Source organism: Lolium rigidum, chromosome 4, assembly GCF_022539505.1.
Source record: "Lolium rigidum isolate FL_2022 chromosome 4, APGP_CSIRO_Lrig_0.1, whole genome shotgun sequence".
NCBI classification, from domain to species: domain Eukaryota; kingdom Viridiplantae; phylum Streptophyta; class Magnoliopsida; order Poales; family Poaceae; genus Lolium; species Lolium rigidum.
In genome coordinates, this window is record NC_061511.1 from 50208421 (window position 1) to 50220520 (window position 12100).

The 12100-nt window shown below is 50.0% G+C and overlaps 1 protein-coding gene across 1 annotated transcript; it reads right to left on the reverse strand.

Moving 5' to 3' along the window:
* Positions 1-7655: 7655 nt before the first annotated feature.
* Positions 7656-8015, reverse strand: LOC124650410 (subtilisin-chymotrypsin inhibitor-2A-like). Its single transcript, XM_047189940.1, has 2 exons — positions 7984-8015; positions 7656-7887 (listed from the first exon to the last, which is right to left on the reverse strand). The coding sequence occupies exon 2, from the start codon at positions 7878-7880 to the stop codon at positions 7656-7658; it is 225 nt and encodes a 74-aa protein (XP_047045896.1). The 5' UTR covers positions 7881-7887; positions 7984-8015.
* Positions 8016-12100: the final 4085 nt, after the last annotated feature.

A 12100-nucleotide genomic window follows, 5' to 3' on the forward strand; every position in this document is an offset into this window, starting at 1 on the left:
AAAGGCCATTTTTGTCCGGCGCGCCCCTATACGGTGTCCGGCGCCCCGAGCCCGTCCCCGTCCCACAGGGGACGCACCGGGCACGCCGGACACAACGAAATGAGAGGCGAGGAGGCGCGGGGCCGACGCGTCAGCGGCACAGTTAATTTTAACCTAACCGTCGCCTACCTCGCGACGGAAGTTATTCGCTCGCAGCGGCATCTTTGCCTTAATGGCGACGGAGGGGCAGGCGAGACGTCTCGTCGGTGCTGCGCAGCCTCCACGTGTCGCCGGCGTTCGCACGCCACCGCCCGTTCCCGCGCGATCTTCCCGCCTCTTCTCGTCTGTTCCCGCGCTTTCTTCCCGACGCCGGCGTCTATAAAAGGTCTCCCGGCTCATCAACGGTAGCCACCACACCCCGCCGGCAACAAACACAGCCCTCGTCGCTCCACGGCCGTCTCCTCCATCACCAGTGGCAATGGCGAACCGCCCCGGCGATGGCCACTTCCCTCCACCGCCGTCTCCTCCACTTCCGGCCCGGCGGCGGCGTGCGGCACTAGAGGAGGCACTCGAGGAGGAGGCCCGCCAGCAGGCGGCGGATCTAGCGGCGTTCTCCGCCCTGCCTCCGCAGCTGAGGAGGCCGCGGCGGCAGCAGCGTGGCAGGAGCAGCAGTGCGACACCGTTGCGGCATTCGACGCCTCGACGGGGCAAGAGGCGCGACGGCGCCGGTACCGGGAGGAGATGGAGCAGCGATGGGCTGACGAGCGCCGCCGCCAGCGCGATGAGCGGCAGGCGCTGTTCCGTGAACGGCGTGACTCGATCGAGCGCCGCCGGCGTGAGTCGATCGAGCTCCGGCGAGCGGGTGACGGCGGAGGAGCGTCGGCGGCGGGAGGCGGCGGCGACGGCGCTATGGGGGAGGCGGGCGGAGCGGTTGGCGGGGGAGGCCGACGCGTTAGCGGCGGCGATGATGGAGGCGCCAACGGATGTGGAGGAGGAGGCGCCAATGGAGGAGGAGGAGGCCGGGCGGAGGAGACCGAGGTGGAGGACGGCGACGACGATGAGTTCGGCCGGTCCGACGACGACGGGCCGCACCCGGACGAGACGGCCGATCAGCAACGCGCCCTCGTCGAGTCCTTCAAGTCGGAGAAGAAGCTCCCGGGACGACGCCCGTGCCCGCGAAGAGGCGCATATTCGTCGCGCCATCGAGCTCTCCCTCCAAGCGGCGCAGCAGGGGACGGCGGAGGACGCGCGGCGGGAGCGGCACCGTCTGGCCACCGCCGCTCGCAAGGAGAGGAGGCGCGCGCAGGAGGAGCTGCGGCGTAGGGGAGGCGACGACGGGGCGGGGCCGTCGAACGCGCCGCCGGGCGGTCAGTAGTCTAGGTTTAGATGAAATCTAGCCGTTTTCATTCAAACTTTGTAATATATAATCAAAATTGAATGAAAATCTTTATTTTCGTGCACAAATATTCATTTGGGGGCGGCGTTTGGGGACGCGGCTGGGGAGCGACGTCCCCCAAACGCGGCACGAACAAAACACGTCTCCCAAACGCTCGATCCGGCGCGGTTTGGGGGACGCTTTGGGGGACGCGGCTGGAGATGCTCTTAGGCCTCTTCTCCACTAGTGCTTGTTGGCTCGATCGTTCATGGCAAGTCGCACGGTCCGTCCATTCGGGTAAAAGGAGGTCTGATTGATTCAATCTAGCTGTTATGTGTTCGGAAATAAGTGGCTCAACTTTAAAAAAATGACTTAACTTTGACATTACACACTATGGTACGTCTAAATATATTCATATCTAGATAAGTGGAGGAGGATTAGAGTTACTTCTGAACGGAGGAAGTAATAATAGATTAATAGCGCATTGCTGCTGAAAATCATGCCCACACATATGTATAGGTAAGTTCTTGGAATGTCGCTCAACATTTAGACTATAATCATGATAAAATTATAGAACAAAGGAAGTAGCAACAAGCTCCCCCCCTTCTAGATCTGTCAAAACACGGTAGACTCACCCTAGCTTAGGTAGTAATATACATATATAAAAGAAACGATCAGATTTAGCCCCATAATCATTGGCCGACACTCACAGATCTAGGATCATCTCCATTGTCGGCGCGCGTCAGCTTCATTCATGCAATCTCACTTAAACATGTCGGGTTATGCTTTAGAAGTCTTAAGTCTATAACAATGATCATCACTAAACATGTCCATTGCCACAGGGGTTCATTTCGCAAACAGACATATGGAAAATTTTCATGGCCAATATGATACGACAAAGATCATCCATTTTGGACCTTGGCCGATGCGTGTCGGCTCATAGTCCCCCATTTATGAGGTGCCGTGTTATAAAAGCGACAAGCAAATAACGAAGAACGATAAAGGAATATGCAGCGGAGACACGAGATTTAACGTGGAAAACTCCTTCCAACACAGAAGGAGAAAAAACCACGGGCGCCGACCGACAAAACTTCACTATATCGGGGAGTGTTTACAAACGCCGTGGGTTATCTTATAATCTGATAAACCCTAGCCGGCGGCTTACAAGATGTATATATAGGCGGTGCCAACAATCCGTACCGTACCAAGCCTCCGGCGACGGGCCTCGCTCCGCTCGTCAGAAGTTAGCCTCCCTTTAGTATATGAATTTGGATCACAATACAACAAACTCCACCTTGAGACAAATTCCATCTTGTAGCATGAACTTCAACAAACTCCTGAACAACAAAGAAAATACTTGCTAGCGCCAACAGCCACTTGGGCTAAATAGTTATACCAACCAAGCTCGAGCAAAGCTCAAACTTGGAAATAGGAACTGGCTTTGTCATCATATCAGCAGGATTATCATGAGTACTTATCTTGCATACCTCCAGTTTACCTTGAGCAACAATGTCGCGAACATAATGGTACTTGATATCAATGTGCTTTGTCCTCTCATGGAACATTTGATCTTTAGTAAGGTATATTGCACTTTGACTATCAGAAAACAAGTTAATGCAAGAATCATCTCCACAAAGCTCAGCATACAAACCTTTCAACCAAACAGACCCTTTGCAAGCTTCATTAATTGCTATATATTCTGCTTCGGTCGTAGATTGGGCAACAACATGTTGTAACGTTGCCTTTCAACTCACAACACATCTACCAACAGTGAACATATAACCTGTGAGGGATCTTCTCTTATCCAAATCGGCAACAAAATTTGAATCCACATAGCCTACGAGTCCCTCACCGGTCTTGCCAAACTTCTAGCAAGCTTTGGATGTGCCACGAAGGTACCTGAAAATCCACTGAACAGCTTTCCAATGTTCTTTACCAGGATTAGCCATGTATCGACTGACCAAACTCATAGCGTATGACAAATCAGGACGAGAACAAACCATGGCATGCATCAAGGAACCAACAGCACTAGAATATGGAACTCGAGACATGTACTCAAAATCTTCATCAGTACTAGGACATTGCAATGCTGACAACTTAAAGTGAGGAGCAATAGGTGTACTAACAGACTTTGCATCATGCATATTAAAACGATGAAGAACTTTACGAATGTAATTTTGCTTGACTAAGAAATAACACACTAGATTTTCTGTCTCTTGTAATTTCCATACCTAGTATTTTCTTAGCAGCACCAAGATCCTTCATCTCAAACTCACTACTTAACTGTGACTTTAAAGTAGTGATCTCTTTCTTGCTCTTGGCAACAATCAACATATCATCAACATATAACAGCAAGTATATTGGTGATCCATTAACAAACTTGAGATAAACACAACTATCATACTTAGATCTCTTAAACTCATGTGCAAGCATAAATGAATCAAACCTTTTGTACCACTGTCTTGGAGACTGTTTCAGACCATAAAGGGACCTCTTCAACTTGCAAACAAGATCCTCCTTACCGAGGCACAACAAAACCTTCAGGTTGGTCCATGTATATCTCCTCCTCAAGCTCACCATGCAGAAAAGCAGTCTTTACATCTAGCTGCTCAAGCTCAAGATCACGCATAGCCACAATACCAAAGAATGCACGAATAGAACTATGCTTCACAACCGGAGAAAATACATCATTATAATCAATACCTGGAATTTGGCTGAAACCTTTTGCTACTAACCTTGCCTTAAACCTCGGCGGCTCATTAGGTGACAAACCTTCCTTTCTTTTAAATATCCACTTACAGCGGACAGCCTTCTTTTGTTTAGGCAAGGGCACAACATCCCATGTGCCATTCTTGTCAAGCGATTGCATATCCTCTTGCATAGCAGAAATCCACTTCACGCGGTCAACGGATGCAACGGCCTCAGTATATGTAGCAGGTTCAGTATCATGCTCCACCTGTTCAGCACAACTCAAAGCATGGTGTACAAGATTACATTCTTCAATCAAACGAGGACGTGGACCTTTGTTACGCCTCGGTCTATCGACAACAATGGAACTATTTGTTTGCTGCAAAACAGGTGGTGAGTGCTTGAACAACGGTGTTATCATTTTCAGCAACATCATTTTCTTTCTCCTCCACGTGCTCCACCTGCATGCTAATCCTCTGTTGCTCATCATCAGAATTATCAGAAAAATCAACAGCATCAGTAACATCTGTAGATGAACTCTTATAAAACATGACAGCCTCATTAAAGACTACATTCCTGCTATGCAAAACTTTCTTAGTTTCAGGATTCCATAACTTGTATGCCTTAACTCCTGAACCATAACCAAGAAACACACACTTAAGAGCCCTAGGCTCTAACTTTCCATTATCAACATGAGCATAAGCGAGTGCTACCAAAAACTCTCAACCGTGAATAATCAGCAGGTGAACCGGACCATACCTCAATAGGAGTTTTCTTATCAAGCGGAATGCAAGGTGACCTGTTTATCAAGTAACAAGCGGTGGAGGCTGCTTCAGCCCAGAAACGTCTATGCATACCAGCATTGGACAACATGCAGCGAGCCTTGGAGATGATGGTTCTGTTCATCCTCTCCGCCACACCATTCTGTTGAGGAGTATATGGGATGGTGTGGTGCCTGACAATGCCTTCGTCGCTGCAGTAATCATTGAAAACAGTAGAACAAAACTCCATGCCATTGTCAGTACGAAGCAATTTAACTTTCTTTTCTGTTTGCTTCTCTACCATAACTTTCTATTTTCTAAAAGCATCAAACACATCAGATTTATGTTTCAGAAAAAAAGGCCACACTTTTCTGGAGTAATCATCTATGATAGTAAGCATGTAATTTGCACCACCAAGAGAAGTCTTGCGGGAAGGTCCCCACACATCAGCATGCACATAATCTAGAATCCCTTTAGTGGTATGAACGGAAGCATTGAATTTAACTCTTTTATGCTTACCAAAAATGCGAGTGCTCACGAGAACTCAAACTTACTCAAATTGCAGCCATCTAGCAGGTCTCTCCTGTGCAATTCTGCCATGCCATGTTCACTCATATGTCCAAGACGCATATGCCACAGATTAGTTTTACCATGTTCATCAGGAATAACAGCAGCAGCAATACCAGACAAAGTGCTACCTCTAAGAACATATAATTTCGCAGAATTCATATCACCTATCATGTGAACGAGAGAACCTTTTGATACCTTTAGAACTCCGCGAGAACCGGAGTGTTTGTACCCATCAACATCAAGGGTACTGAGAGAGATCAGATTTCTGGCCATGCCAGGTATGTGTCTCACATATGTCAGAGTGCGTGTCATGCCATCATGCATCTTGATCTGAACGGAGCCAATGCCCACGATCTCACGTGGGTTGTTATCTCCCATACGTACAACATCCCCACTCTGCACAAACTCATAAGAACTGAACCAGTCTTTGTTACAGCAAATATGAAACGAACATGCAGAATCAAGTATCCACTCATCATTACCAGAAACACAACCAGCAAACACAACTAGGCAATCGCCTTCAGAATTATCACTGGAAACAACAGCAGCCTTACCATCACCCTCAGATTTGTTTTTCGGTTGGTAAGTACCGTTTTTTTTCTCTTTGTTCTGCAACTTCCAGCAATCATCAATATTATGGATGGTTTTCTTACAGTACTTGCAGAACTTACCATCTCGTCCCTTGGACTTTGAGCGACCTCTGTCGGTCTTGCTCTTATCTCTGTTGTAGTTGTTGCAGTTGTTATTTCTGTTCTCGGTCCTACCTCGGACCTGCAGTGCTTCTGCCTTAGATGACGAACCCTCTGCCTGCACCATAGATTTCATCTTTTCCCTGTGTTGGAGGGCCTCATAAACTTCGGCAAGGGTTAGTTCATCACGACTGTATAACAAGGTGTCTCGAAAATTCGCAAAAGAATTAGGCAACGAGACTAACAGTATAAGAGCGAGATCCTCATCATCATACTTTACCTCCATGGACGAGCAAATCGAAACGATCTCTTTAAAGATCGATAGGTGATTCATCATTGACGCACCTTCTTGCAGCTTGTGCGAGAACAACTTCATCTTCACGTGCATCTTACTGGTTAGATCTTTGGACATGTAGATCGATTCCAGTTTCAACCACAGCGCCGCTGCGGATTTCTCAGCTAGCACTTCCTGCAAGATATTGTTGGATAGATGAAGCTGAATTAAAGAAAAGGCCTTACGATCTTTCCTCTTTTCATCGTCGGTCCAGGTCTTGGCATCTTTCTTGCCAAATCCATCAAGAGATTCATCCAGATCAGAAGATTGGGTGAGGATCGCCCTCATCTTCACTTGCCACAGAGAAAATCTCGTGGTGTAATCCAGCTGCGGTAGATCGAACTTCAAGGAAGACATGTCGCAAAACCCTAGATTGAAACACGGGCTCTGATACCACTTGTTATAAAAGCGACAAGCAAATAACGAAGAACGATAAAGGAATATGCAGCGGAGACACGAGATTTAACGTGGAAAACTCCTTCCAACACAGAAGGAGAAAAAACCACGGGCGCCAGCCAGCAAAACTTCACTATATCGGGGAGTGTTTACAAACGCCGTGGGTTATCTTATAATCTGATAAACCCTAGCCGGCGGCTTACAAGATGTATATATCGGCCCAAGCCTCCGGCGACGGGCCTCGTTCCGCTCGTCAGAAGTTAGCCTCCCTTTAGTATATGAATTTGGATCACAATACAACATGCCGATGGTGGACCACATGCTTTTCTAAATAGAAAAATTGTCCTAGGTGAGTCATGTAAAAAAAATTGCGACTTAGAGGGTCGTTGTGAACTAGTTTATTCAGGACTAAACAAAAGCTGTTGGTCGACTAGGTTGCACACAATTCAGACTAGCCTCTTTCAATCGCGCGAGAACCACAACTACCACCAAAGGAAATAGATAATGTGTCATCTGGAAGTGCATATCACTAACATTTGCATTGTCGGAGGGGCGAAATGCATCAATCCGATCCAACCCCAAGACACATGTGCTGCCGCTGCAGTCGAATGGTACTGTGCAGCCGAGACTACAACTAAACACATACCGGCTACTGCGGCACTGATATATCGTCGGAGTGGATGAAAGGTATCACTCGCCAAGACCACACCAAAGAACAGCTTCAACAGCACAAAGCACACAGATGATCGATTGTACTCCAGAGAAACACGATGAACCGATCAAACTGGATGGATTCTTTCTTCATTTATTCGTGAGCGAGCATGTATATGCTGGCTCTTAACAGGAAGCAAAGAGCAACAAAGCTAGCCGACGTGGGGGGTCCCTTCGACGGTGCCGACGAAGATACGGACGCGGTTGGTCCTGAAGTCCTTGGTCACCGGCGAGCCCTCGGGCAGGACGACGATGTCGGCGTCAGGCATGTCCTTGAGGATGATCTCCCTGGCCTCCTTGATGGTCTTCCCTGCCAGCTCCGGCCACGACGTCTTCTTAGGCGCAGGGGCGGCGACATCGGTGGAGGAGCTCATCATCGTTGCACTGGTTGAGATCGATAAACCGAGCTTAACTGAGGCATTGAGGTTTCTATAATGCAAAAACAGGAAGATTGATACTTGTTGCGTACAGCGTACTCACCAGTTAAATCGAAGGCGTGCCCGAACTGATGAAGCGACTAGCTAGCTTTTGGTGCTGTGTGTGGAACTGTGTTTGGCCGAGTGATGTATATTTATAGACAGAGATTGGGAGCAGATAGCTCAGTTTGCCCTAGATAGGGCTTAGAGCATCTCTACTCGCCCCCCCAACGAGGCCCCCGGCGAGCATTTTTTACATCCGGACGGCGAAAATCGGCCCAGTAGCGCCCCCGGTTCCTCATTTTCGTCCGGATTTGGCCCTTCATCCATCCGGCGAGCCCACGCCGTCCCCGGTCCCCCGGGGCGCGCTCGGGGACTCCGGATGAAACGTTTTGGCGCGAAACACCGTGTGGACCCGCGTAGTCGGCGACAGGAAAACCAAATCCTGTCGATTTTCCCTCCATTCCCTCCAATTTGCTTGCATATCCCCATTCTCTCCCGCCGAATTTCTCCATTCCCCTCGTCTTCCGAGTTCCGAGTTCCGGCGGCGCCTTCTCCTCCACCACCGCTCTCCTCCTCATCTTCTCGTCCACCACAATGCCGCCGAAGGGGACGACGAGGAAGCCGCGGGCGAGGAAGGAGCGGCCGCCGGGCATGACGAACGCACGGTGGGCGGCGGACGAGAAACGGCGCGACATCGAAACAAGGCACGCGGGCGGCGAGGGTGAAAAAGCCGCCGCTAAGAGGGCGGCGGAGGCGGCCCAGGAGGAGCAAGCGAGGAAGATGAGCATGGCCTTCAGCGGCGGCGGCGGCTCCATGTTCCCCGGCCAATGGCCGGCGCAAGGTATAAGCAGTTCCCCGTCGTCCTTCTCCCCTACGATGTACTCGTCGTCGATGACTGCCATGTTCCAAGAGGGCGCCTACGTCCAACCGTCCAGGTTCACGCCGTCGCCGCCCGAGCTTGACATCGGCGGCAGCGGCGGCCAGTTCGAGGGCACCTCGCCGGTCATGCGACGAGGGCCGCTACCGTTCAGTGCGACGGCGGCGCCGAACGATGAGGCGATCCACGAGATGATCACCTCCGGCTCCGCCGCCGCCGCTGCGAGCCCGAGGTTCTTCATGGACGCCGCCGCCGCGAGCCCGGGGTTCTTCACGCAAGAGGAGGCGAGGGCGACGGCAGCTGTGGCAGCGCGCAAGGATCATGTGGAGGATGTTGCCGATGGAAGCCAAGCCGTCGAAGAACAAGAAGACGAAGAACAAGGAGAGACAACTCAAGCCGACGTCAACCTGTCGAAGGGGAAGAAGAAGAGGAAGGACTCGCCGCCTGCCGAACCACGTATCAAATGGACGTCGAAGGAAGAGGAGTGCCTCGCCGAAGCTTGGATGACCGTGTCCACGAACGGCATAATCGGTGCCAATCAGTCGTTCGACACCTATTGGCTTCGAGTGAAGCAGGCGTACGAGGAACGCAAACTCGTCGATCCCTACTTCAACAAGACGAACATGAACGTGTACCGGGAGAGAAGGCAATGGCCACCCATTGGGGGATCATGCAGACGGCGTGCAGGAAATGGCACGGCGTACAGGAGGAGATCGAGAAACGGCCGATCAGCGGCCATGACTTGGAGCAAAAGGTATGTTCCGTCGACCCTGCATCACCGAGGTACATCGTCGTTAGCTGACCCGTTTCGTCGTGCTCTTTTTTCCCCAGCTGCGCCGAGCTTTGGACATGTATGCGGACGACACCGGCCTGCAGTTCAAGTTCCTCAACGTCTACGCCCGCCTCGAGCACTGCGAGAAGTGGAAGGAAAATCGCACAACCCTCTCGAAGAGCAAGACCGAGCAGTACAACCCCGACGCGCCGGCGGCTTGCGCGTCGGAAGGGCGCCCGAACTCGGCCGAGAAGAAGGCTGAAAGAGCTCAAACGGACGGACGGTCCCGCCGACAAGATGCGGGCGTCGATCGACAAGTGCTTGGCCGACTTGATGTCGCACGCCGACGGAAGGAACGACAAGTTCGACGGCAGGTGGCGGGAGATGCTCGCCAACCAGGGCGCCGGATCGCACTCGCCGAAGACGACGGCGGCGGCGAAGAAGAGGAATACGGACTTGGCGTTCTCGATGGGCGGCGGCGACATGGAGCCGATGGACGAGGAGACGAGGAATTGGTACAAGGGCCACCGCAGCGACATCCTCCGAGCCCCTCCGGCGTGTCCTTCGTCTTCTCCACCGGCTCCTACCGGTCTACCTCACCATCTACCTCGTCGGCTGCGGCCGCTCGACGTCCACTGCCGTTGTTTCCTCGCCGGCCGCCGCGGCCGTTTCGGCCACGGCGTGTGAGGAAGCTGGTCCGTCGGACACCGCCGTGCCTGCCGGGACTGCCGACGAGCTTTGTCTCCGTGTAATTTCCCTCCGATCGCCGATCTGTGGGCCGATCCTTTTGCTCCTTTTGCCGATCAAGCGGCCGTGCTTGTAGCGCGGGACGGCGATTTGTTTGAACTTAAACTCTATCCGCCGAACTCCGGGTGGACGACTGGAAATACGGTACTCCCCACGACTTAATTTCGTCCAATCCGGCGGTTGTTTCGTCCGGATTTGAGCGTGGGGAGCGCCAACGAGTGGGGATGCTCTTAGGTGCGGAGTGCGGATTTACCTAACGTGGGAAGGCACCCCGGCACTATCTCTGCCTCACGTTTTTTGGAGATTCGTGCAAAGTCTTTCTGGTCAATGGTCCTTAAGCATTTGCATTTTCCACCCTTAGAAACAGAGGAATTAACCCACAGTACGCGGTGGAGAGGACAACCTCCCCACACGGATCCAACCCGGGCATCGCCCCTCCTGCCTCCTCTGCCCTCCTCTCCCCACGATCTCCAACCGCCGCCTCCCTCTCCCACGGTCGAGTGCCTTGGACCTAGAGGCTGGTGCCCGCGCGGCGACGACAGTCAAGCCCGTGGACGATGACCTCGCGCGGCGCCTCCGGGAGGTCGCCTCGTGCTCGCACCCAGCATCCATGAAGGAGGGTCGTCCCGATCTAGATTTGGTTTCTTCTATTCTTTTCTTTTCTTGGAGATTTCCTCCCTGTTCTTGGAGTTTATTTCTATTTTTTCTCAATCTGGATTTAGTTGCTCTTTCTTGTTCATATGTGTGGAGGGGCGCTAGATCCATGATGTTGCCGTTCATGTATGTGGATGGTAATCTGGATCCATTTTTTTTGGTTCGTGATGCTTCCTGTTCCAAATCATATCCTAGATATGCTGTGTCTAGATCTATTTTATTTCCTCCCAACCCGTGCGTACTAATTTGCACTTTGGATGGCAATTCACTTTTGCTCGGTTATTCATTCATGGCTGCAGTTAATGCCTAAAAAATGCTTCCTATAATATTCCAGATTTTAATCTTGTAATCTGTGGATCCTACGTGAATCATGTATGGATCTTCAAAAAGTTTATGAACCTGTGCAAGAATCTATGTTCAAATTCGAAAATGTATGAAACTGAGCTAATTTTGCCGAGACTCCAATAAATCTCCTTTGCAAATTCGTATTTCTGTGTATGAAACTTTGATGAAACTTTCTTACGTGTATAAACTTAGATTCTCTGGAACTATGGTTTTTTTGCCTATTGTAAAACTTACTTTCATTGCAGTTTTATTAATGATTCTTTACAGAATATAGTTAACATCTTTTCGTTTTCTCATTTTTTCTGACTTTTGTTCAAGGAATCTCCCATTTTAAAGTACAAGATCCAAAAATTTGTATTGGTTTCCTTAAGTTTATTCTGGCCGGAATACATTATGGTTTCATTTCCATTTTATTTTCTTCGTCCTAAAGTAAATGATTTCCTAGACTAAAATTCTTGGCAGAATAAATGATCCAGTTTATAATCAGGAATAAATGCTCCAGATCTCATGTAACGTGTGGTGAATGTACATATATGGTGAAATGAAAATTGTTTGAAGGAATGGATAAAAAAACATGTAGGAATTGTAACAGTGAGTAAGACGGAATATGAATGGCTAAAAAAAGAGATAAGAAATCATTTGTGTATGAGTCAATGAATCCTCCAGACTGAAAATTTCGAAATTAGGTGGTTTAATCCGGAAAAATAAATCTCGTACTTATGCACTCTATGAAACAGAGACAACAATTGTAAAGAATACCGGAAAATGTAGGGGCGTTTTGCA

What these genes read in the sequence shown, in the direction of transcription:
- LOC124650410 (XM_047189940.1), bottom strand. Translation starts at nt 7,880, where the DNA reads ATGATGAGCTCCTCCACCGATGTCGCCGCCCCTGCGCCTAAGAAGACG.